Source organism: Colius striatus, chromosome 7 (assembly GCF_028858725.1).
Source record: "Colius striatus isolate bColStr4 chromosome 7, bColStr4.1.hap1, whole genome shotgun sequence".
Lineage (NCBI taxonomy): Eukaryota > Metazoa > Chordata > Aves > Coliiformes > Coliidae > Colius > Colius striatus.
In genome coordinates this window covers 2,183,127-2,207,203 of record NC_084765.1, presented here as the reverse complement: position 1 = coordinate 2,207,203, position 24,077 = coordinate 2,183,127, and the positions used below count along the sequence as shown (strand labels likewise).

General features: G+C 40.4%; 1 protein-coding gene across 4 annotated transcripts in view; it reads right to left on the bottom strand.

Moving 5' to 3' along the window:
- Positions 1-3,480: 3,480 nt before the first annotated feature.
- LOC104558422 (golgin subfamily B member 1-like) overlaps positions 3,481-24,077 on the bottom strand; it is a 42,685-nt gene continuing 22,088 nt past the window's right edge. For all 4 annotated transcript variants that reach the window (XM_061999104.1, XM_061999105.1, XM_061999107.1 and 1 more), the window contains exons 21-29: positions 13,131-23,870; positions 12,586-12,737; positions 11,454-11,616; positions 8,873-9,025; positions 7,694-7,861; positions 6,697-6,794; positions 6,229-6,363; positions 5,286-5,400; positions 3,481-4,505 (exon numbers count right to left, since the gene is read on the bottom strand). In XM_061999104.1, coding sequence (XP_061855088.1) covers positions 4,347-4,505; positions 5,286-5,400; positions 6,229-6,363; positions 6,697-6,794; positions 7,694-7,861; positions 8,873-9,025; positions 11,454-11,616; positions 12,586-12,737; positions 13,131-23,870 — 11,883 coding nt within the window. In that variant the 3' untranslated portion in view covers positions 3,481-4,346. The remainder of the gene's footprint in view (positions 4,506-5,285; positions 5,401-6,228; positions 6,364-6,696; positions 6,795-7,693; positions 7,862-8,872; positions 9,026-11,453; positions 11,617-12,585; positions 12,738-13,130; positions 23,871-24,077) is intronic.

Sequence of the window (24,077 nt, the reverse complement as noted above, 5' to 3'; positions counted from 1 at the left end):
AGTCTGTGGAATATGGCTGTGGGGAACTGAAGGGATTTTTTTCTTGATGTCAGCTCAAAACCAGACTGTTCAGTGACACAATGAAATATGTCTTAGCTTGTCATTTCATTCTTTCCTACCTTTGTTTCTTTTGTTTGCTTGTTTTAGCTCAGCTTTGCCTGACCTACCAAGCTTCTTTCTGAGCACAAACCATCAGGATAGTTTTATGAGCAAGCTGATTTGATTAATACCCTAGAAACAAGTCTTCTTATGCTCCAAAATGATTTCAAGTTGGGGGGAGAGGGGAATATCTTCTCTAAATTTGAAGCACCTACAAACTCAACAGCGACCCAGAGCTGGAATTACTCATTAAGAAAATTAGCAGTACTAGCTAAATACATTTCAACTCCATTCAAGTCCTCTAAAAAACCTGTCCACAGATGTCTGCAGAACTGGGGCTTGGGATGCAAGGCCACCTTCCACTTGGGGATTCAGAATACAAAGACAGGGAGAAATTGAATAAAACAGAATGTCATCATGTACAACTTTTTTAAAACATCAATCAGATATAAGAAGGAAAAGACTGCAATTTCAGACAGGAGGGAACCAAGGGAAGAGAAGGAACATCTTTCATATGAGGAAAGGCTGTGGGAACTGGGGCTGTTTAGTCTGGAGAAGAGAAGACTGAGGGGAGATCTTATTAGCATTTACCAATATCTAAAGGGTGGGTGTCAGGAGGTTGGGACATCCATTTTTTCTATAGTAGCCAGCAACAGGACAAGGGGTGATGGGATGAAGCTGCAACAGAAAAAGCTCCACTTAAACATAAGAAAAAACTATTTCCCTGTTGAGGTGAGGGAGCCCTGGCACAGGCTGCCCAGAGGGGTTGTGGAGGCTCCTTCCTTGGAGGTCTTCAAGACCCGCCTGGACGTGTTCCTATGCAACCTGATCTAGGTGACCCTGCTTCTGCAGGGGGGTTGGACTAGATGATCTCTAAAGGTCCCTTCTAATCCCTACCATTCTATGATTCTATGAAAACTCAGTGCTTCCATAATTAACAAAACACTGGCTGTTTCAACAGTGAGAAACAAAGCTGGACTTAAAAAAGCAGGACCTTGCCTAAACTACAGGTAGTTTGCAGGTTTTTGCCCATAACCAGGCACGATGAGGCACCACACAGCCCATTCGATTTGACCTGCTGATAACCACAATGGTCACAGGTAATGATGCAAGAAACAAAAGTAGTTCTCTGTTGGATTTCAGAGGTCATGAGAATTAAATGTAAACAGCAGGCACAACAGCCAAGAGAAATGACCAAGTTACTCCATTTTTTTTGTAGTCTCCAGAGCCAGAAAATGCTGCATGCCAACACTCCCATCCCTTGTCAGCTCAGCTGCTGTCAACAGTGCAAACCCAGCACTCCAATTTGAATATTGTGAATTGAAGCACATGAGATGAAGAATGCTTCATTTCACTGCCTCTGTGTTCTCCTGATTCGCCCTGGTGCATCCCCACTTCTGCTTTCTCTCACCTACATGCACACGGAGCCTAATCTTTTGGTGACACTTCCCCTCATTGCTGAACGTGGGGATGTGCTGCACTATTATGCCTTTGTCTCATTTTTGGTACATGACCCAGTGATTTTCTTGTTCCTCCTACATCATGATACCTTTAGTAGTATGATTTTCAAACACTGGGAAGGAATTTGTGATTCAGATCAAAATCATGCAACTGGTTTAAAAAAATCTTGGGGAAGGGGGGAAAAAATACATATATACATGTACAAAAGATACTCCCTCAGCATCAAAACTTCAGGACTCTTTTCAGAGGAGTGTGTGCACATATGTGTGTGTAGAGAGCTTCAGGGGGATATTGAGCTATGCATGTAATCGTGGCTGAATCAATGAAGCCTCCATTGTTTTTCTTATTTGCAATAACCACAAAGATTAACAACATTGTTTCTTGTTTCTTCCCTTACCACTGCCTTTCTCTCATGCTTCTGTTTACCATCTGCTGCACATTTTACTGAAGACGGTCTATTCTGTCCCAGTCTGCTTCTGGGCTCAAGAAGAAGTCGAAGCACAACTCAGTGTTGGGAGACCTTGGCCAGCTACTGCATGTGGTTTTCGGGACCTTCTTCCATAAGCAACTCCTTCATCCATTTCAGTGACTGAGGGAATAAAAGTTCAAGCCACAAGAACACACATAACATCTAATCATTATTCCTTCTCTCACTCATTTTCCTAGCTAGATTTGAGATAGTCTCCTCCAGTATCCAGCATTACTCAGAGAAAGAACAAATACCAGCATGTGTTAAACACAGGAGGATTTCCATATGCAGAGATCAATTGCTGAGGGAAGAACATAAAACAGCAACCTCCAGTTGGGGTGGTTTGGGGTTTTTTGTCTTCCTACAGGGAAATGTAATTGCCTGCTGAATGCAGACAGCAGGAAAGTTATCAGGAAAAACAACACAGGGGATGTATGAGACAGAGTGTCTCCTCTGCAGGAGGAGCAAGGTGTCCTCCCAGCAAGCAGTGCAATAATGAAATGCAAATACTGTGCTTCCATCTAGAGGAGTTGGTGGGCAATTCATTTCCAAAGAACTGAGGAACTTCTGTTGCTCCTGTATTGACTTTGATCTGTTCACCTCGAGCACTCTGTGCTTAGCAGTTTGGGTTCATGAATATGATGCAATGACTTTAGCTGTAGGTATTACAGTTGTATACACCTCATCTGAGCGAGCAGGAGTACAGACCACCAGCCCCATGTCTTCTTTTCCATAGTGTTTTCCACAGGAAAACATTACCAAGAGCATTTGTTTGTGGAGTTTCCTTCCCATACCATTCTCCCTGGAGATGACAAGCCACTCAACCACGATCTTGTGTTTAAAGAAGATGTACAGCACTTCCACATGCACACTTGGATGTTTCCTGAAAAGACCAGGACATACAGGGTATCAGAGATATTTGGCAGAGTGACAGAGCCCTTAGGACTCCTGCCTCTTCAGCTTCTCCCATGAGCACATCTTGTCACCTGCACCAGGTCTGGGACATCTTTAAGTGGGTATTTCACAAAGAGCTCATTGCACTGACTGCACGCCAAGAAAGTTGGGCTTGACAGGGAACAGAGATGCTTTCTCACATGCCAGATGTTAAAAGCTAACTGGAATTGGCAAAGTAACAGAATACTTCAGGAAAAAAACAAAACCACACTCCCAAAGATTTAGTATAGGGATAGGAAGCCTCAACTTGTCTTCCTCTCTTTAACTGCTAGTGAGAATGCCACATGAGATATGGGCATCACCCATCACCTGGTTCATGGAGGCAAGCACTGAGGAGGGAAAATCACCTCTCAACCTCAAGACTTTTACTCCAAACTTCAGTAATTTCTCTTTAATAATTTCACTGTCAATACCACGGATGTATTAACAGGCAACTCTTATGTGTCTAAAGAAAATGAAGGCAAATCCTGCTTCTTATAGTTCAAAATGTACCCTTTATTCATTTGTACCATGAAGCCCAAACATACAAAATACATAAGGTTGTGTATTTATAAGTTTGCATTTCACGTGTTGAGCAGCTGAGGAACACTTTGCCCCAAAGACAGGCAACAACTAAACCCATCAAGACAAGAAATGCAAGTGGATTACAAAAGAAAACCCCAAACCATAAAATCCATGAGGAAAGAAATTGCACCTTTAAACAACAGTCAAGGAACACGAAGACATTTCTCCATGTCATCTCCATTCTGAGTCTTTAATCATCAGCTCGTTATCACACACACACCTGTGCACCTTGTCACAGCCATTACAAACTGTGAGGCCAAAAGACAACCTTCTCAATGCTTTTATTTTCAACTTAAAAAGACCCCAAACAAACAGAAAAACAAAATCAAGAATCAGTAGTTCTTCCTTTATTGCACTCTAGAAGACTTCTTGGTATAATCAAGAAGCCAATAAACAGTGATAGCTGAATATTCCTTTAAAATTTATAGTTTTAACTCTTAAAATAAAGTTTATATAGAAAAGATATCATTTACAACCCATTCAGGAGTAATCCATCAGTATGTACTCACAGCCAATATTAAATAACTCGTGTGCAGCAGTTTCTTTAGAGGGCAGAGGGGGATATTTTCTCCTTAGCAAATATAATATTCCACTGATAAAGAGCAATTCAAGTCAACTTTGGAGCAACTGTGATATACACAAATTTCTTTGAAGAAGCTCAAGATTCACGTGGTCTAACAGGAATATATACAACTGTGTCCAGTGCATAGCTTAAACAGCAGCGTGGGAAAAGTCTATCATCTGGAGTTGGCACACCATTACCTAGAGGGAAATCATTCACCCAGAGAATGTAGTGTACTCAGAGAACACCCGTGAGGCACAGTACAACAAAAAGGTGTAGTGTAACCAGGTATGTGAGGAATAAATAGCGGGATTTTGCCCTGGAGGTCAGCAGCTTAGAACAGTAAAGACTTCGCCCTCGAAGCCATCTCCGGAAGGAAAGGGCACCTCCTTTCATCTGGTGAGGAAACAAAAACCAGCAAATAAGTAACTCTGGAGAGATATGAGAAGAAGCTCCACTGCAAGATGTTCTAAAGCACTATTAAAAACCTTTGCCTCTGATGCTGCAGTGGGTGCCATGGTACAGGCTGCAAGTATGAACTATTTAAAGGCCAAAGAGAACAGCACCAATGTGTAGAGTAATGCACACAAGGTATTTGTGTGTTATGTAGTTACATGCACATACTAGAAACCAAAATGCACAATTACATCCATAAATATATTATTTACTGGCCAGGTGTGTAATATGAATGTGATGACTCATGTTGTATGTGTTCTATGGCAGGATTTACAGAGCTGTCTGTATTTGACTCGCCATCCATAACCCAAAGAGAAAGCAATTAAGGGCATTTTTCCCACTAAAATGTCGTTCCAGCAGCAGTTTGCTGCTCTGAATGGATGCCTCTATGGCTCACCTATGCCTGTGGTACCTAACAATAAAAGGGAACTTCAAAGTCAGCTTTTCAGTGGATCAGACAAGTAGCTGCCTCATGCCAGTGTGTGCATACAGAGGACAACCCAAAACCACTGACTTCCAGTTACTCAGAAGGGAAACCTGCAACCACGAGGATTAATGACAGTTGAAAGAAAAGTATGGCAGGGGGAAGACAGGAAAAAGAAAGGGGTAGCATGAAGGACACAACGAGCTGTGCTGTCATCAGTCTATTCTGTATAGGATATGGGCACCACTTTGAAGTAGCTCATAATTCAGGGGCTTTAAAAGCTCTCATTGACTTACCTTTCGTACAACAACATGTTCACTGGGATTGATGATTAAGGCTTCCCTCTCCTCCTCAGTTTCCATCTGAACAGTGTATTCACTAGGTACAGACCTGTAACTGCTTACTTCAAATCTGGAGGATAATTCAAAGCAGACAATGGAATACTGAATTCACATAAGAAACATTATTTTGTGTACTTCACACTATTTGGGGAAGGTCCCCACAAAAAAGTACCAAGACTGGGTTTGTGTTGCCAGCAACTTTTCAGTCTCTGTTTACAATCTACTCTCCAGGTACTTCACTCACTCAAAATAACCTCTACCACTGCTAGCTGGCTGAGCAGTGATTTTCAGATGATGGCAGTGACAGAAACTTTACATAGGCAGATGGATAATGATATTCTACATCTAAATAGTGGCTGTCTTACAGCTGTTACGTGTGAGATGTTTTTAATAACTTGAAAAAAAAAAAGAAATACCACTGACTACCAAGTCCAACAGATCAAAAACATCCCAAAGGGCATCACATTGGTGACCTTGAGTAAAACCAAAGTCTTTAACACTTGCATTTCCACTGCTTCAGGTACTACAGACTCACAAACAGGTTCCCTTACTTGTTTTTTCTAGTATTTGCTCACAAATCTAACACCTACACAAAAGCCTAGAACTAATCCCATTAAAAAGGCAATCAAAAGAACCTGACACTCCTTTCTCCAGCTCTCTGTAGCACACTTTGCATTGACTCCAGGCATAGTGTGACAACCTCAACAGTCCAAAAGGGAAGCAGAAGCAAAAGTTGGCTTTGGCTCTCTGAACATGCAAGTTGTTCACACTCACAGAAAGGTTTAATGCAGCAATCTAACTGGCACATACTTCAAAAGTAAGTAAGAAACATGTTTTACAGACACTTTTCTTTCAAAAGGAAAATAAACCCCATGTTTTGCAATCATGAATGTCTCACCTGTTGTTTTGCTCCTCGGAGAGTCCGAGAGCTTCTTCTGCAGCTTCTCTCCTCCTCTTCTCTTCTGCCAGTGCTTCTGTCAGCTGTGAGAGCACCTGCTGCACCGAATCGTATTGTTGCTCACTCTCTGCAAGCCTGTGACCAAAGGAAACCTGAAATCAGTATTTAACATACCTAAAGAATGCCCTTTTCCTTCCTTTTTATTAAGGAAAGTTCCTTTTTGGGATTAATTATAATGAGATGCTTTGATTACATGTTGAAATGAAGTCATATCTTTCCAAAACCAAATAACAAACATCACCAGAAGGTAACAATTCAAGATTATGACTGTGATTGATTTAATTCACTGTAAATCCACTTTTTTTCCAATCCTCACAAGACTTAGAGGGCTAGAAAAAGCATTACTTTTGCACTTACAACATAGCTGTTAGGAAAACAATATTGCTAATATGTGTTCTCAGACCTGACCTTTTTCTGAGTTCATTTAGCTCCATATTGTCTACTTCAACAATAACTGCAGACCTTTCCTGTGGTGCTCCAGGGGGAACCTCTGCTCTAGTTTCATCCTAGAAAATATTAAAAGAGGGAAAAAAAAACAGACAGTCAATCATTTTCCTTGGTGCTAAAAATCTGTATTTCAATTAAAGAAGCCACAAGCACCACAAGGCAGTGAAACAAACCACCCTTTGTGCCATTTAATCTCTTCATTTCCAGAGCTGCAAATTGCCAAAGCTGCTTTTTCTAACAGAAAGCTGATGAAGAATGCTGCCTGTGCATCCTGCAGGACCTGAAGGATCCATGTACAGTGCATAACACAACCTCTGAAGTGAAAGAAATGCATCCACACAGCAACATAGCCCTGTCCACAGTTTCACAAGTAATGCAGCTACTGGTTTAGGTTTTAGTTTACGCTCCTTGTTTGTGTTTATTTCTGTTTATGGAAGAGTAAGGGTTGGTTTATACCTGCATCCATATGACCTTTTAGGGCATTATATGGATTGTTACTGAATAAGCAAAGCAGTGCAAGAAAAATCCTTTAAAAACTAAGAAATCACAAAGGAATAAACTTACAGATGTGTCTGAGGCTTTGGCAAAGGATGCTGAAATGCTAAACTGCTGATACAGATCTCACTTCTGAAAATACTACCCAAACACCTTGCAAAATGATTCATGACTGATGTGCAATTGCCACTAAACTTCACCCATCTAATGATTAGTGATCATTGCATTATCTCCAGCAGCTGTAGACCAGTTCAAAGCAGATGTGTCTCAAACCAAAGCAGCACGTACAAGCAGCTTCCCCAAACGGAAAGTCAAATGGAAACAGCTTCACAGCAGTAAGGACGGCTCTCTTCAGCACGTCACAGGCTAGCAAAAATACTGCCTCAGTACTGATTCATTTTTAGCCTGAAAGTCAGAAAACCATAAGCACAGAAGGTAAAAAAACCCCCATGTGTTTGTTTACCTGAACAGTGCCTTGGAAAGACGCCACTTGCATTGCCTGATATTCCCTCTCTAACCTTAAATAACGATTTTGCAAGTCGGTGTAATGAAGCTGGTTATCCCTTAGAGTCTGAGAGAGAGCCTTCAGCTGGGCAGACAGGACAGCATTCTCTTCTGCTGACTGCACAACCTGAAACATTTAAGTAAAAGACAAATTAGGAATGATCTCCTCAGGAAGCTACTACAGATTCGAGACACGCTGTTGGAACAACTTGGTACCAGCTTCCAAACTGCTTCAAAACTGTTTTGGTAAGCTCAGAGCTGGGTAAGATTTAACTAGTTGTTTGAGGAATAGCAAAAATAACAAAACCTGAGGATTAATCTTTCTTAAAGCAGAAACTCAGGGTTTCAAACCTCAACAGTGTCCTCTCTGTGTTTGCTGGGATATCAGCACCTGGCAAAAGACTGTACAGGTAGTTGCTACTTTAGGACCATGCACAAAGCCAAATAAGCCTGACAGTGTAAACATGGTCACAGGCAGTTCAGGAATGCTCAGCAGTGGAGTTTTCATCTTCACTTGCAGGAGCCTGAGATTTCTACACCTCTTGTGAAGTTTGGTTAAAACTGTTACTAGGTTTATTAAACATTTAGGTGAAGGAAGTGAAAAAGATACAATGATAGATGAAAGGTAACAGAAACCTAATTTGCTTCCAACACCAGGCCATACACAGAGAGGTAAGTGTGGAGGGAATTTCCCAGAACATTTACAAACAACAGGGGAACACACAAGTGCATGAAGACAGCACACTTATCTTAACAACCACAAAAGGGTTCCTCAAGAAACTGTAAGGAAACATTTGTGAGATGAGATACTTAAAGTTTGGTAGGAGATGGCTAAAATCAACTAAGACAGATTGCTTCTGTCTATAATGGAAAACACTTTGAGTAAAGTTCAGCAGTGCCCCATCAATGTCTTCAGAATGCAGATAGAAATACACCTCTTTCAGTCAAATCAGGAAAGCCTGACAGAAAGATAACACCAACACTTGGTTTTCAACTTCTGCTCTGAGCCAAGAGGGTTGCTTTGAAGAATCTAAGTTTGCAAGCACTTCAACTTTCAATTCTACAGGACACTGCCAGTGTAGCAATATCTCTATGTTGACATCTGCTCTTCAGGATAACAGCTGTTGTTCAGAGTTACCTTTGAATTAACCTGCTGAAAATGGAGATCTTTCTGGTGCATCTCCTGAAGACAGCGCTGCAGTTCACTTTGAAGCCGATTCTTCTCAGCTAAGACATGTTTGATTTCCTCTGGCATCTCTGCACTTCCAGCAAGGGAGGCAGTTTCTAAAACCTTGAAAAGTATGAGCATCTTTAAGGTAAATGGTCCAGGAGTTCTCTAAATATCACACAACTCCCAACAGTAAATAAACATCCAGATTACAGAACAATCTGTTTTCCTCAGAAGCATTTCTTTCTCACAAGTTAATACCACGTTACTTCACATACATTACTTCAAATATCTCCTAGTTACTGTTTTCAACTTCAATACTTCAATTACAATATTAATAATTAATCACCAGGAAAAGGTAACACAACCTTGGTTTCCATTTTCAAACAGTGATGCACAAGAGAAAAAGAGCAGAAAAAGGCAGGTGAAGATAAAACGTCTTTCAACAATGATTTTCCAACTGATAACGTATGGTGCTCATCACATAAAAAGCCCAGCTCTTATGTAAGTATGAATTTAAAGCTAAAGGTTCATCCTGAGGAAAAATAAAGCCACTCAGCTCCATCACTGATTCACAGATTTGTCTTTTATCTCTGGTGGGTCAACTTTTTGATGTTAATCTCCAATAATGGAGAGAACTGGACCCTCTCTAATGCTTTATGGAATCTATTTTCCTACACAATCGTGAAATAAAGACTTTTGCCACATAATATATTCCACAACTCAATGGACATTACTGTTCAATAGCTCTTATTCATGAGTTTCATCACAGAAAATGAACAGCACGTGCGACAAACTTGACCAACTAAAACGCTGTTTTTAATGAAACTAAAAGGAATCTGGTCTACTTGCTTTGGCACAGAAAAGGCCAATAAGAATACTGTTCTAAAAACAACACTTTCCTTGAACCTGTCTACAAAAAAATCAGACAGTGACTGCCAGACTGGGTCTCAGCTGCTGCCTTTCTAAATCTAGTATTTTGTTCCTGGCAGAAGCCAGCTCCAGCTGCTTCAGAGGAAGGGTAAGAACCCTTCCATGAGGCACATCTCTCCCTTCTCCCCACAATTAGGTCCTATTCTAATCTGCAGTAATTAGAAATTGATTTAGGCTTTACTAGGCCTTTAAAAAATCTGTTAGCATCAATTCTGAGAACTGCTGTCAATGTAAACTACCGAGTTCTTTTTTGTTCCTCTTCAAAATGGTTCCCCTAAAAACAGGTTGTAGCTATATCTGAAGAAAAACTTACATCCCACAATACTATTAGGTTGAAGGTTTTCCCCTCTCATTAATTTCTTTCTTAATGTGAACAATTCCAATCTTGTTTGAACTTTCTTCTTTGAAATTTTTCTCCATCATGCTTTTCACCTCCCTCCTTTGACTCTTATTTTTGTATCACAATGCAATACTCTCATGAAGCTGAAGTGTGCTACAAATCATTTACACTGGGGAATTGCTTGCTGGGCCACTTTTCCTACCATTCCCTCAACATCCAAACCTATCTTTAGATTGGTTCATGTAACTCATCTTGTTTATCTCTCTGTTCTCCCAGTGATAATTGCATCAGTCAGACAATTCTGAAACTGGATTTTAAAAGAAAGTTCAAGTCTCAAAAAGAAATTATGATGCTTCTAAGTCTAATGCAATAATCACTGAACTGGGGGAGACAGGTCCAATTTGGTGCGACCTACTGAGAGAAAAAGAGATAGGTAGAACACAGCTGTAGTACAGGCTGTGTGGCAAGGGATTAAACCCATCAGTAAACAAGGCCAATAAATACATTGTTGTCATCCCACAAGTAGTAGTAAAACACTCTATTTTCTTTTGAATAAGTAACAACACAGCATTACAGTGTGAATAGTAAGAGACTCATGATAGACATGGAATTAGCACAAGAAGCCAGAATCACATCCTTACTTACAGATGTAACATGTCTCATCCCAGCTACGACATGAGAATAATTCTTCCTTGACTTGTCTGCAAGTTCTCTGTCCTCTTCTTGATTTGAAAGGATTCACTGAGAAACCTGGAAATTGCACTAGTTCTTTTTTCCCTTTCCCTTGCTGTCTGTAGCCATCAGCACCTGGGCTGCTGTGGAACCATGTCTGTACCTTACATGTCTGTACCTTAATCCATACTATATTCTGGATTTGACTAACCAACAACAGTAAGTGGCAAGGTTACTTAAGTAATCTACTAACATTAGCAACTCATCAACAAGAAAATAACTTGGAATGTAGGCACAGCAAATTGTTACTCTGTTTTGACTAAGAATCAGTAACCCTCACTGGTTCATGACCTTCACCTTTTGCTTCACAACCATTTTAATCCTTGATGAAGGTGCCTTCCATGATTTTAACCATTAAAATAACCCACAGTAGCAGCTTTTCTCTGTTACCTACTCATGAGAAACTCAGGACTTTATTTAAAAGAAATTAATATATCAGACTCCATTTAAAAGTGAGTTTTAATAACTACAAGTCATTCACTTGCAATAGTGGCAACTTGCTGATGGAAGCAGACCTGTGCCTCCTGCTACATTTCATTTGTTTACCTTGACTGGTGGGTAATTGCTGCCACTGGAGACTGATTTCTGAACAACCATGTCTTGTTGCAGCTTCTGCAGCTCTGCAATCTGCCGGTCTTTCTCTGCAACTGTGATTTGACATTGATTTCGGAGTGCCTGGGACTCTGAGAGGAGGAGGTTTTTTTCCATTCTGAACATAAGATATCAGACAAGAGGTTAAATGATGCCACACTACACACAAGCCAATGAAAAGGATAAAGCTGTACTTACTGTTATTTCTGAAAGAAAAGGGGTTTTAACAGTTATATGCAAATATGGGCCACTATATGAACAGTCTCAACACATACTTTGATTTAAATATATCTGCTAAAGAAAAATATATCTGAAGATAAAGCCTGCCAAGTGATAACATCTCATTTGCTTCATTGGCTTGGAGACAAGCAAAGTTCATTGGCTGTAAAGATACAACATCTGTTAATGCAATAAATACTTTAGCTACCTAAAGACAAAAGGTTGTGTAGCAAAGCAGCTCTAGGTCACAGATTAGTAGGGCACTGCTTGAGGTAGCCAGTCGACCCTATTGCCAGTAGAAAAGCTTGAAAAGAAACACCCTTGACTTGTAAGAATGAAATAAAGAAATGTCAGATCTCCAGAAACTGCTGTCATGAATGAAGTGAACTCTTAAATCTACAAAAATAATGCTGAAATAGGAAGTGAATTTAATTTTCAGTAGGCATTTGAGTCCAATAAGCAGCACCTTGGACATCTTTTTTTACAAAGAGGTTTTGAGGGAGCAAAAAATGTTTAGCCATATCAGTCATTACTCTAAGAAGAAAATATGACACCAAAGCACTGAAATAAGACTCTTAACAGTGTAGTTCCTGACATCCAAGTCACCAAGAGAACAGAAAACACTCAATTAAGACCGTTTGGCTTCACAATTAAGACTGTTTGGAACAGAAACCATCACATAACGACACAAGGACAGCTGCAAACAAAGACAACCCTGTGGAAGTTGACTTCCCACATTACAGAAACCTTGATATCCTACTACATCAGCTTGGTTTTCTGTCAGGTTGTGAAGGAAGCGACTTTATGTGAAGTCACTGAAGAATTCTAAACAAAAACCACGAGTACTAGTTAATTTTTATGTTTATACCTTAATCCAGCAAGCTCATTCTGGTATGATGCAATCTCTCGCTCAGTTTCTGCTTGGAAGGCTTTGGTCTGATGCAATGCCTTCTCCAAATCATCAACCTGGGTCTTCAGTTTTGATATTTCAACAGCTGCAAGGCTGGCTCCTTCTTTAGCCTATGTTTAACAAACATGATTAGTGAACTGGAAGGAAAACTATAGGGTCGAAGCTGAATCAGTGCTAGAATCCTACTTACAGAATAATGGCTTTTTCCCCATTTGCTCCTGTTTAACAGGATAATTACCTGAACTCCCAAAATTGTAAGCATGCCTTCTTTAGTCACACAATGCTTTCTTAGCACTCACATAATTTGCAAACTTCAGGACGCATAATGTCCCTATGCTTAAAAAAAAGTAGCAAATTACAAAGTGAAACAGCTAATTAAAACTTATCAATGTTTCCCTACTGCTCTGAGGCACATCCCAATTACTGTTAAAAGAACTTATCTCACTGATGTTGTTGCAACCAATGGGAAACGAAGCTGTGCCCTGGGTTTTTTCAGAAGTTACCTTCTGATTGCTGAGTTCTTGCAGCAATTTGTCTCGGTCATCCTGCAGACTGGCCATAGCCTTGGAAAACGCTTCAATCTTGTGAACGTAATTCCCACACTCAGCTGAGAGCCTGCTAACCTCCATCTCTCCACTGACTACCGTCCTACAGAGATTTCCAATCTCACCAGCAATCTGGTCGAGCGTAACCTTATCTGCAGCACCAAAACCAGCCCGATTTGGAAGAGAAACTTCTTGGAGCATCCCGATAAGTTGTAATTTAAAGCCATCCAATTTGGCTTCAAGTTCATCTCCTTTCTTTTTTTCAGCCTGGAGTTCAGATGTGTATTTGCTCTGAAGCACCTTTAAGTCCTCTATTATCCTATCTCTGTCATTTTGCAGAGCAGTCATTGCTTTCCCAAAGGCCTCATTTTGGGACTTCAGCTCGCTATTTTGGGACTGAACTTCTAACATCATCTTCTTTGCAAAAGCACCGGCTTCATCTCCATGTTCAAGTGTTAAAAGAGTCTGACTGTACTCCTCATCTGCATCCTTAGTGCGTCTGCCTCCTGATTTCTGGAGTTCCTGAATCTGCTCCTGGAGATGTTCTCCGTGCTGCCCGTTGGAGACACGTTCTTTCTTCTGAACGCTATCGCTAACTAGCAGCTTCTCTCCAGATTCAGAAACAAGTTTCTCTTTGTTCAATGATGCAATTAAAGATTCTAAATCATTTATTTTAGACACTAATTTCTTGTTTTCATGTTCCAGAGACACAGCAGCATCCTTCTGGAGCTCACTGGAAACTCGCATTTCTTTCATTTGCTTCTGAAGATCACGTTTTTCTTGTTCAAGGCTTTTAATACAATCCAATTTCTGCTTGAGTAAATCTTTCAGCTGATGGTCTTTGAGAGATAAAACTTGGTTAAGATCTTCCCTGTACTTTATCAGCTGTGCACTTAGCATTGCATTTTCGGAATGAAGATCATCTATCTGGTTGAGAAGCGCCCGTAGTTCTTGTTTCAAGGCACGGCTCTCACTTGCGTTGCCAACTATGAGACTGTCCCGCTGATTTAAGACATCTCGGTGCAGCTGTTCCAGCTCTTTGCACTTAGAAAAGAGATCATCCCTGTCACTCTGAAGAGATGACATCGATTTTTTAAAGGCATCGATTTCGCTAACGATCGCAGCTTTATCTTCCCCTGCTTTGTCTGCTTTCACCTGCAGGTTCCTCAGCTCATTTTCCATCCTCTGACAGGACTCCTCAGATCGTTGCTTCTCCATCTGCAAAGACCTTAACTGAAGTTCATACTCTTTGATTTGTTCTCCATGTTGAGTCTGTACCTGAGTCAGGTAGTCAGAAATCTCATCGCCTTTTGAAGAAATGAGTAAGGAAATTTCTTTGTCTTTATTATTTAGCATGACCTTCATCTGCTCAGAAATGGTAATCTGCTTTTGCAACTCGGCACTGGTTTTTTCCTTCTCAGCTACAAGCTGTTGCAATTCCTGTTCCTGTCTTCTGAAACTATTTTCCAGAGCTTTTATCTCTCTTCCTGCACTTTCACTGTTCTCTATGAGATGATTAAGAGAATTATTCTCTTTAAGTATCGCTTGCAAAGCTGCTTCTTTGGACTGAAGAGCACTCTCCAGTTCCCGCTGCCTGTTAAAAAACCCTCTATTTTCCTCCTTTATTCTGCAGAGCTCCTCGTAGCGTTGTGTGTCAACAGATTTTTGCCTCAAATACAGTTCGTCCTTTGTTTCCTCTACCACAGAACATCTGATATTCAGTTCTTGAATCTGAGCGATTTTGTCTTTCAATTCCTCTTGCAAAGACATTATCCTTTTATGAGCATCCTCCACCTGTTTCTCTTTATTTTGGATGGCCTCTTTGAACTGTGTTTCCCAGGTTTTCATTTCAGTGACTACCCTGTCCCGGTCATCCTGAAGAGAGGACATACACTTTGTAAAGGCAGCTAATCGTGCCAAAGCTGCGTTCAGATCTGCTTGAAGCTGCTTGTTTTGAGAGTCCTTGGTGTTAACTTCCTCTTGCAAACCACGCACCTCAGTAATCGACCTACCTTTTTCTCTCTCAAGGGCACCGTGTCTTTCCTCTAGGTTCAAAACTTCTCTTTTGTGAACCAGTTTTAATTGCTGAAGATTAAATTCCAATTCTCTCTCATACTGTCTCTTTTGGATTTGTAGCTCACCTTCCTTCTTCTCAAGTTCTTTTCTCCAATTCAGATTCTCTCCTGTAAGCCTGTCCACTTCCTTCTTTGACTGATCCAACAAGGTCATCTGTGAAGAAAGCTTTCCCTTGAGATGATGTATTTCTTCATTTGATTTTACAAGCTTTTCTGACATGTTACTCAAGTCTTTTTCATATTTTTCACTTTTTGACTGTGACAGTTTCACGGATCTTTCCAAATCCAGGATCAGCTCCTGGAACTTGATAGAATCCTTTTGCAAATGGTTGATCTCCTGCTGTTTCTCCTTTAAGAGTTCTTGCAATTCTTTTGTCTTGTTTTTACTTCCATTGTTATCCCTTTGAGCACTTTTCACCTTCTCCTCAAATATTTTCACGAGGTGCAACTGCTGTTCTTCTTTTTCCCTAACCACGTTGCATTTCTCCGCCTTTAATTCTTCCAGTTGCTGCAACAGCAAGTTATTTTGCACCTGTGCTGATTTCACTCTATCAGTAAGATGATCAACTTTTTTAACGTGATTAAGCAACTCTGTCTCAAGAAATTCCCTCTCGTTCTTTGCTTTGTATGAACTCTCTTGTACATTTTCTAACTCTTCCTGTAACAGGCACTTATCATCCTCTAAGATCTTAACCTTTTCATTTAGGCTGACGATGTCTCGCGTGAGACTTTTACACTCCATGTCCAGCTTTGTCAGACAACTATTTTTATGGTCCAAAGACTTCTCAGTTTCTTTTGCTTTTTCCTCTAGGTCAAGCACATCTTGTTCTTTTTCAGAGAGTTTCTCCTTTAACACATTCACGTCCTTTAACAACGATTCGTTCTCGTGGAGCGCATCATTGATTTTCGACTGCATATCGTTTTGGTACACTTCCATTTGAACTTGGAGCTCGCCCAAAGCCGCTTTAGTGACACTGATGTTATTATGGAGGGCATCGTTTTCACCCTGAATTTTCTCTAAAGCCTGCTTTAGACTTTCAGAGGTTTGTTTCAGCTGCTCGTTTTCCTCCATGAGCTGATGATTCTGTTCAGTGAGCTCACGAAGACGATCCTGGTGTTCTTGCATCCTTGTCTCTTGCTCACGTATCTGCCTTTCTGCCTTACTTTGTAGTTCGGCAACTTCCATCTTCTTGGATTCACTGAGTTGTTTCAGTTGATTCTTAATAACCTCGTTTTCATCAATGAGCTTTTGTAAATGCTTCTCAAGAGCCTCCTTCTCAGATTCTCCTTCCCTGAGTCTTTGAATAGCCTCTTGCTTCTCTTTTCTACTGAGATCAATAACTTGCCTCATATCTGCTACTTTACTACTGATATTCTCATAAGCCTGAAGAAGCGATTCATACTCCTGCTTTAACTCACTGTGTTTAGCCTTCCAGCCTGTTAATTCAACTGTCTGAGAATCTTTTAGGGTATTTAATTGGAATGAAAAGGCCTCTTTTTCCTGAACTATGGTCTCCATGGTGGATTTCAGACTTTCACATGCTGCGGTGAGGTTCTCGTTTTCAGCCAACAGTCTAGCATTTTCAGAAACAAGGCTCTCCTCTTCAGACAACAAAGCAGCAGTACTTGAACTTGGGTTTTCTCTACCGAGCTCTAACAAGTGCCCAAGCATCCCTGTCTTGTTCATCAGTTCTTCTCTTTCCAACACCAGCTTCTCAATCTGGTCTTTCAGACATTTATTTTCTCTCAGGGCTTCTTTACGTGATATTAAAGCCGCCTGTAATTTTCTTTGGAGACGTTCCCTGCATTTCTCCTCTGCAGTAGTTCTTTGCTCTTGTGCTTTAGAATCACTCACATTTGCAGTTTTGGCCAGTGGCTCTTCAAGCACTTGTGTTTGTTTCTGGAGTTGACACTCTGTTGCTGCTCTCGGTTTCGTTCTCCCGGAGTAACCAGCGTCTGAGAGTTGCAAACGGGCGCCTTTACCTTCCAGCTTCCCTTGAAGGGAATTACTTTCTAAACAAAACTCTCCCAAGCCTTTTTCAGTATCTCTTTCTTCCTTCAGCTCTCTGCACGACCCCACAGGTCTACTTATCTCATCCTTCTCACGGAGCATACACAGCTCTGTCAGCAGTCTTCTGTTTTCTTCACTGACGTGTTTTACCTCCTTCTTTATATCAATCAGCTCCAAATTGGACTTTTCTAAACAACTGAGAAGGTTCTGTTTTTCACTCTTCATTTCTTCAAATGCTGTTTTGTAATGCTGGGCTTCCTCTTGGCCTTTCTTTATAGCTTCATTGAATAACTCTTTTCCTAGATCAAGTTTACCTTTGAAATCCGTAAGAGAACAACGCAACGCTTCTATTTCCTCATCCCTTTCTTCAACCTCCTTCTTAGCTTCAGCTCTCAATCGCTGCACTTTCTGCTGGCTCATCTTGTAATCCTCTTCACTTTTTTTAATAAGTGCTTCTTTCTCATTATTCACCCGTTCAAGCACTGTCTTAAGGTCCATAGTTTCAGCCTCATATGCTTTCAGCTGCTTCTGTATCTGCTTTATATCCTCCAACAGGTCGCCCTCACATTCCTCTTGGCACTGCTCTTGCTGCCTCAAACAGTTTAAGTTGACCAGTTTTTCATCATTGAATTCAACGGATATTTTTCTCAGCTCTTTCTTTAACATTTCCCTTTCCTCCTGAAGTCTTGCATAATTACTTCTCAGTTCTTTTAACTCAGTGCCTTCACTTGCCACTGAAGTGACTGTGTTCTCTGACTCTTTAAACGATGCAACCCAAAACGTGCTTCTTGATCTGTCTGATTCCAAACCCATTCGGTCAGCTGCTTCCTCTCCCAGCACTGGAGAAGCCAGTTCCTTTCCTAGAGGGTACTTCTCTAACTGACTCAAGTCAAGTTCTTTACATTTTGTTTGAAGAACTTCCCAGAGTGCTTTGTGTTCTTTCTTGAGACTCTCAAAGTGAGCTTTTTGTTCATCAAAATCTGCTGCAAGTTTAGCATGCTCTTCCCTTTCCTTCTGAATGTTTTTAATGTCTTCTTCCCTGACCAAAAGCTCTCTCTCTAAGGCTCCTTTTTCTAATTGAGACATGACATGAGTGGAATTGCTGAGGTCCAGCCGCTTCTTCCCATCCCTAGCACCTAAATCAGGCTCTTCTGAACCAGAATTTTCCAACAATTCCTCCTTCTTAAATTCAGACTTCGCCTTTTCAAGAGCTAAGAGCAGCTGAGAACGTTCCTCTTCATATGCACTTACTTTTTCATCGAGCATGGACTGCATGTGGGCAAGAGCACAGTCTTTTTCCTCTAAAGACTTTAGGTTCTGCTCACATATATCTTGTTTTTCAGCAATGACATCATTTAGTTTTGCAAGATTGCCCTGAAGTTCCTCTAAGTAAGAAGCTTTTGCAGACAAAATTTCAGTCAAATCACTTATTTTGGCATCTCTTTCTACAAGTTGTTGCTTCAAAGTTCCAAGATGAGACTCTAAAGCCTTATTTTGTGCTTCAACCAGTTTCAGCTTGTCTGTTAAATCATTAACTTTCTTCAACAACTCCTCTGCTCTTTTTTGCTCTTTTTCTATTTCTTCCTGCCCACTCTTTTCCAGCTTTCCAACTTTTTGCATTAGGTCTCTTCTTATTATCAACGCTGCTTGAAGTTTCTTTTTCAGATTCTCTTTTTCCTTGCCCATTTTCTCAAGATTAAGCTGCATCTCCTCTTTTTCATTCATTAAATCTTTACATACAGCTTCTCTACTGCTTAACATAATCTGACTGCGTTCCAGCTCCTTCTTACAATCCTCAAGCTCCTGCAATACTCGGTTTAGTTCTCCTAAAGAACTATTATGAACAGTTTCGAGATCTTGCAGTTTGGTGTTTAATGTATTTCTCTCTTCAGAAAAACTCAGCATTTCATTAGTCAATGATTCCATGACCTGGGTAACAGAAGAGTCCTTTTCTTTCAGTTGCTGGCTTAGAGAAGAAATTAAATCCTTCTGCTGATTTACCTGGGAAGTTAAGTTGTTGATGAGTTGATCTTTTTTTTCCATCTCCTCATGGAGACTTGCTACCTTTTCACCTTCCACATGCAGTTTTTCTTGACTGGTTCTTACTATTTCTTCTGATTTATTTAGCTTGTCTTGAAGAAACTCAACCTGCTTACTTACTTCTGCAAAAGACTCTTCCCTTTCTTGCAACAGACACTGTTGTCTACTTAATGTTTCCTTGACTGTCACCATTTCTTCTGACAGACCTTCAATTTCAGATCTGTGTTTGCCCTTCATCTTTTCAATATCATTACACAGCAACTCCTTCTGCTTCTCAAGTGACTGCATGCTTTTTAACTCATCTTTCATGACGTCTATTTCTTTCTGTTTTTCTAACAGCATCAGTTGCAATCGCTCTCCTTCTGCTTCTTTGCTCAAAACAGTGGTTACCAGAGTGGAGAGTTTTTCCAACTGAATTTTACTATCACTCAGCTGCAGTTCAGAATCTGAAGCCTGTGCCTCCTTTTCTTTACATAACAGCCTACTATTAAGTAACGGAGAGAAGCTGTGAGTTAATTTCTCTTTTATAAGATCCAGCTCTTGCTGCAAAGACTGGATTTTGCCATCCTTTGATTTTATCTCACTTTCTAAACTGTTCAATTGCTCAGTAAGATGATTACTTTCTAAAGTTGCCCTATCAAGTTCTGTCACCCATTTGTTTTCTGACTCAAGTAGACTTTGCTCAAGAGTTTCACATTTAAGTTCCAATTTAGAAAGTTCCTCACCCTTCACACTAACCTGCATCTGCAACTTCTCTTTTTCAGTCTTCATCTGCAGTTTGACAGCATCTATCTGCATCCTTGAATAATTCTCACTGGTTTCTAGTTTCTCATTGGTTTCTTGGAGCTCCTCCAACTTCTTTTGCAAATGAGTTTGAGAGGCGGCGAGCTGCGTGTTTTCAGCCACGAGTTTACCGGCATCCTCCTGTAACAGATCTTTCTCTTTCTCTAAAGACTCTACCTGACACCTCAGACTATCTATTAAAAGTGCATTGTCACGGCACTCTTGAGATGATTTGGAACTCACGTTGCTCAGCTCTAACTTCAGACACTCTATGTCATCTGCCTGTTCAGCGCACTTCATGCGCAGAGCCTCCACGGCCAGTTCTTTTTGCCGCAGTTCTTCTTCCCGTGTGCTTATTTGGTCTAGAGCCTTTTGGTGCTCGTTTCTCACAGAGCTCAGTTCAACAGTCAAAGAATCAATTGTCTTCTGATGAGCATCAAGCTCCTCGTTCCTGTGCTGAAATTCCTTCGTAAGGTTTTTCACGGCTGTATCACTTTTCTCTAATTTTTCTCTGAGAGCCTCAATCTCACTAGTAAGACCATCGACGTTGCTATCTGCCAACTCTATACTGGTATCTTTCTCCTTTAAAGAACTAAGCAGACCAGCAATAACTTCCTCTTTTTTCCCAAGAGCTGCATTCAACTCGGTTTTTAGCTCATACTGTGCTTCAAATTTCTCCTGAAGAGATAAAAAGGCATTTTCTTTCTCATGGATTAGCTCTTTAGATTTCTGCAGCTCTTCTGTAAGTTGATGGACCTGACTTTGGAGCTGAGACATTAAGTTTGTCTTCTCTTCGTCTTCCCTTGCTTTCTCCTTCAGAGTTTCGAGAAGACTTTGATTTTCTTTAAGAGATGATTCCTTTTCTGACAAAGACTGGTCCATCTCAGTTATTACATTCTTCTGATGTTGTATTTCTTTTTGCAAATTCAATTTAACTTCCTCCAGCTCCACCACTTGTTCCTTTAAGACCTCACATTGATTCTCTTTCTCTTGAAGTTGAGTCTTTAAATTCTCACTGGATAATGAAATGTCATTGATACTCCGTTCTTTTTCTGAAACAAGTTCTTTTAATTGCTGTGCTTCAAAGGCTAAAAGCTCTACCTCTTTCTTTTGCAAAACACAAGACTCCTGGACCTCAGAAAGCTGTGCTTTTAAACTGATACATTCGTCTACCTTTTGTTTTAAAGATTCATCCTTCTGTGTAACCGAGTCATTCAACTGGGAGGATTTGTCTGTCAAATTCCTAAGCTGACACTGAAGGTCAGAAATAACCTCCATATTCTCAGACAGTTGAACCCTGAGTACATCAGACTCCTCAGATTTATTTTTCAGCAACTTTAACTCTTGGGCTTGTCTCTTACACTCATTTTCTTTTTCCTGCATTGCATGTCTGAGCTGGCTGGTTTCAAAACCCAGGGCTTGTATTTGGTTTTGCAGATCTGAAATGATCTGCATGTATTGCCCTTCTCCTGCAATTTTACTGTCTCTCATTTGCTGAACCAGAGTCTCCTTTTCAGAAAGCAGAGCTTCTTTCTCTTCAAAGACTCTTTTCAAGCTTTCTTTTTCAATCAACAGCCCATCAATTTGGTCCTTCAGAGCTAAAATATTATGACTTTGTTGGGACAAGTGTGAAGTTAAAGCAGCTACTTCATCTGACTTCTTCATTACCGTCACGTTAACCGTTTCAACGTCTGCTTTCAACTTCTCATTTTCCAGAGCTGCTGCCTGTGCTTGTTGCCTTGCTGAAGTCATTTCAGACTGTAGCTGTAACAGCTGTGACTGAAGAACCTCACATTCATGCGACTTCTCACTCAACAAGCCTGAAAAGCCCTCCTTTTCATGCCTAAGCGCATCCACCTCTTTGCTTAACAGCTGGAGCTGATTATTTAACAGGGTACCCTCTTCCATTTTTACTGAAACTTGACTGCGAAATTTCTCAAGTTCTGAACCCTGATTTTTTACAGTCAGGTCTCTTTCTTCCACCAATTGAGATAACCTTGTTTTTTCATCTTTAAGACTTTTTATTTCCCCCTGCAGCTCTACAATACGAAGCTCACTCGCTTCCATGTCCTTACTTAACGAATCATTTTGACTGACCTTCTCCTCTAGAGACCTGTTCAAGGTTTCAAAACCCAAAGTCACACTTTGAATTTGCTCCTGCAGTAGTAAATTCTTTTCCTTACTACAGCTGAGCTCTTGGATTAAGCTACTGCATTCAGACAACTTATTATTTAACATTTCTTCGCTCTTTATTTCTTTGTCTCTACTGTCCTTCAGCTGAATGAGAAGTGATTGCACTTGTTCATCCAACTGTTGTTTCTGTTCCTTGCTTTCAGACAACTGAGCAGCCAGCACATTGCATTCCTTTGTTTTCTGCTGCAGCTGTTCTGCAACTGAACTTTCCTTCTGTTGGGCAAGTATTGAAAGTTGTTCAATGTCTTTTGCCAGACTGTTTTTATCACAATTCAGTATTGAAACAGTTTTTTCATACTCAGCGGTGCTAACAGATAACTTATTCTCTATTTCTGCCACAGCCTGGATTTTCTTTAACAGTTCACACTCTTTTACATCCAGGAGTTTGGACAAATCCTCCTTCTCACTCATTAGCTGCTCCTTCTCTTTTTCCACCATATCTAAACTTTTTCTAAGATCTTCGTTTGCTTTTACTTGCTCTGCCAGTTTTTCTTCTTTCCCTTCAAGATCCGCCTGCAACTGCTTATTAGCTGAAGCTTTCTCCTGTGTCTCTGTTTCCATTTTGTTAACCTGTTTCTGCATTTCATTTAATTGGCTATTAAGTTCCTTGCAACGCGTCTCTTTGGCTTTCAGATCTTCAGTTAATTTCAGTTTAGTCTCTTCATTTTGCTGCTCCAAAACGCCAAGCTTCTCCTCTAATGAAATAATGAGCTCTTGTTTCTCTTGTAACTCTTTGTTGATTGTTTCCTGATGTTCAGCATGTTCTAAAAGCTTCCTGGATAACTCAGACAGCTCTTTGTCTTTCTTAGCGTCTTCCAAAACCAGCTTGTTGTATGAATCTTTAATGGATTTTAACTCATTTTCAAGTGTCTCTGCTTTAGTCTCTTTCTCTTTAAGCAAATGGTCCCACTTTTCCTTTAGAGTATTGTTTTCCTCAAGCTGAGATTTCAAATATTCCGTTTCTTTTCTCTGTTTATCCTCGGTTTCCTGTAGCTTTTCAGACGATTTATTAATTTGTTCTTTCAGCAAAGTAATTTGTGACTCACACTCTGCAAGTTTGTTGTGGTATGCCACACTGTTGGCCTTGATTTCCGAGCGGAGATCCTTAATTGTGATGCTGTTCTCACTGCTTTGTCTTATTAATTCCTTATTTTCTTTGGTTTTCGCTTCATTCTCACTTCTAACTCTTTCTAGTTCTAGTCTCATTGCATTGCTCTGCTCAGAAAGGATGGAGATCTTCGCACTTGCATCTCTTACATCAGCTGTTTGTACTTCCTTTAGTAAATGAGTTTCCCTCTCAGCCTTTGATAAAGCATCTTCCATCCCCCGGATTTCTTCCTCTTTGCATTGCACTTGATGCTTCAGGATGACAACCTGTTCAGAATATTCCGTCATATTCAAAGACATGACGGACATCTCCCTGTCTTTTTCTGCCAGTGCCTCTTTAAGATTATCAATTTCTCTTTCACGCTTCTGCAGATCTTGAATAAGTTGAGATCTTTCCTCTAAATGGCTTGTATTCAATTTGTCAAGCTCTTCATTTGTCTGGTCCAGATCCAGCTGCATCGACTCCACCACACCATCTTGTTTCAAAGTCTAAACGTCAAGAAAATGATGTTACAAGAACACTTCAAACACACGGCACAGAACTCAAGTTACAACTCCACCTGTGGAACAAGTATCTAAGGTAATCAATCAGTCCCCAACTGTCCAAGTCATATGATAATCATGTTATTCTTCACATTGTTTTAGCATACAGAAAGTTTAGTGAACAAAACTCTAAGCAGCTAACGCTGTTATTTT